This window comes from Monoraphidium neglectum (genome assembly GCF_000611645.1).
Source record: "Monoraphidium neglectum strain SAG 48.87 unplaced genomic scaffold scaffold02688, whole genome shotgun sequence".
Lineage (NCBI taxonomy): Eukaryota > Viridiplantae > Chlorophyta > Chlorophyceae > Sphaeropleales > Selenastraceae > Monoraphidium > Monoraphidium neglectum.
In genome coordinates, this window is record NW_014010940.1 from 6621 (window position 1) to 8797 (window position 2177).

At 76.7% G+C, this 2177-nt stretch overlaps 1 protein-coding gene across 1 annotated transcript in view; it reads right to left on the reverse strand.

The window, feature by feature from the left end:
- MNEG_11319 (hypothetical protein) overlaps positions 1–1991 on the reverse strand; it is a gene marked incomplete at both ends in the record, with an annotated part of 2628 nt that extends 637 nt beyond the window's left edge. The window contains one exon of the mRNA XM_014040211.1: positions 193–1991. Within this exon, the coding sequence (XP_013895665.1) occupies positions 193–1991 (1799 nt within the window). The remainder of the gene's footprint in view (positions 1–192) is intronic.
- Positions 1992–2177: the final 186 nt, after the last annotated feature.

Here is a 2177-nt window from a genome sequence, read left to right on the forward strand (position 1 = left end):
CCGCCGCTCGTCGCGCCGCCGGCCGGAGCGGCGGCCGCGGCAGACTCTGCAGAGAGCGCCTGCCGCGCGAGCGCGCGCGCCTCTTCGAGGTCACCCCTGACCGCGCACACTGCAGCAAGATTCGCCAGCGCCCCGGCGCGCGCCCGCGGGCCCGACAGCGCCGCCACCTCGGCCGCGTTGCCGAGCGCGTACCACTCGCGCGCACCCGCCGCGTCGTCGTCGGACTTGATGCTTGTGGAAGCTGCCGCCCCACCGGCCGACGGCGCGGCTGACGTCATGGCGCCGTCAGTGGCGCCGTCTCCTGCACCGCTGCCCGCGCCATGGAAGAGCCGCAGGTGCGCGTGCAGCTGCTCCGCAGCTTCCTCCGGCCGCCCCAGCATGCAGTGCGCCTCGGCGGCGTAGCAGGAGCCGAGGTAGTGCTGCTGCGCGCTGAGGCCGCTGCACGCGAGCAGCTGCCGAGCAGCTGCCAGGGCAGGGATAGGGTCGTCCCTGAGCAAGTGGACGTAGGAAAGGTTGGCGTAGATGGCTTGCCCGGCGGCCTCCAGCTCTTCCGCAGGCGGGCAGTCGGACAGCACCCGCGGCCCGACAGCAGCCGCCGCCGCGGCGGCGCCGGGGCTGCCACTGGCGCCAAAATGGTCGTCGCTCAAGCGGCGCCCGTCCGCGCCGGGCGAGCCGTCGCCGTCGCCCTCTCCGCGAGCGCCGTTGGGCGGCAGCGGGCCGCCGCCGCCGAGCGCGGCCGCCGCCGCGGCGGCAGAGGCGGCCTCCTCGACCTCTTTAGCGGCTTCTGCTTTCAGGTCCTGCAGCAAGGCCGCCGCCGTCTGCAGCTGCAGCAGCGCGGCGCCCAGAGGGCCCTCGGACCACGCCGGCGTGCCGCCGTCGCCGCCGCCGCCGTCGCAGGCGCCCTCGGCGCCAAAGGCATGCCCCGACGGCAGCAACAGCCGGCGGCGCGGCCCCGACCCGATGACCCCCTCCAACAGCGGATGCCCGCCGGCGCCCTCCAGCGCCGCCGCCAACGCCGCCGCCGCAGAACCGCCGCCGCCGCCGCCGCCGCCGCCGCCCTCGTCCCGCCGCTGCCCGTCCAGCCGCGCCTCTGCCTCGGCCGCGGCCGCCTCGTCCCCGCGCGCTTCGTCCCGCGCCCGGAGCTGCGCGGCGCGCGCTCTCTCTGCGCCCAGTAGGTGCAGCCCGATGCTGGCCTCCGCCATGCGCAGCCACAGGAGCGGCTGCATGAAGTACCGCTGCCCCGCTGCGTCGAAGCACTCGAGGGCCGCCTGCCAGTTCCCCAGCATCAGGTGCTGCAGCCCCAGGTTGTATTGCAGGGCATGACTGTGGTCCGGCCACAACCCACCAAACTGCCGCCTCTGCTGCTGCTGCTGCTGCTGCTGCTGCTGCTGCTGCTGCTGCTGCTGCTGCTGCTGCTGCCGTTGCTGCTGCCGCTGACGCGACGGTTCCCGTCCGATACCGGGCGTCGCCGGCGCCGACGGCGTCGCCGCTGTAGCGCAGGGGGCGGTGCAGCCGGCCGGCACTATGGCTGCTTCTGACAGCGCTTTTGACAGGTACAGCGCCGCCACCTGGTGCTTCCCAAACTGGTGATGCAGCAACCCCAAATTGCACAGCAGAGGCACACGCGCCGCCGGCCGCCCGAGCACGCCGCCCCCTCCGCCGCCGTCCCCGCTGCCGCCGGCCGCGCCCGCCCCCAGCAGTGGCCCCAGCGTGCGGAGGGCCTTCCGCGGGTGCCCACGGGCCGCGTCCAGCTGCGCCTTTAGCATGATCGCCGCCTCGCAGCGCGGCAGCTGCGAGAGCAGCGGCTTGACGTCCCGCCGCGCCGCCTTGGGGTACCCGGCCGCGAGCGCCAGCCGGGCGCGCAGCAGGCGCAGCAGCAGGCGCGGGTCCGGCATCGCGTCGCCGCGCGGCGCGGCGGCGGCGGCGGTGGCGGAAGCGGCGGCGGGCGCCGCGCCGCTGCGGCGCTCCAGCAGGGGGCGGACCCTCTCCATGAGCGGTGACGTCACACGGGACACCCGCGGCAGCGCCAGCGCGCGCTGCTCGCCGACGGGCGGCTGCGGCTGCGGCGCCGCTGACGCGGTCGCGGCGTCGGCTGCGCTTTCGTGGGGCCCAGCTGCCGCCGCCGCCGCCCGCGCCTCCGCGTCGCCGGCCCCCGGTGCGTCCAGCCGCTCCCCGCC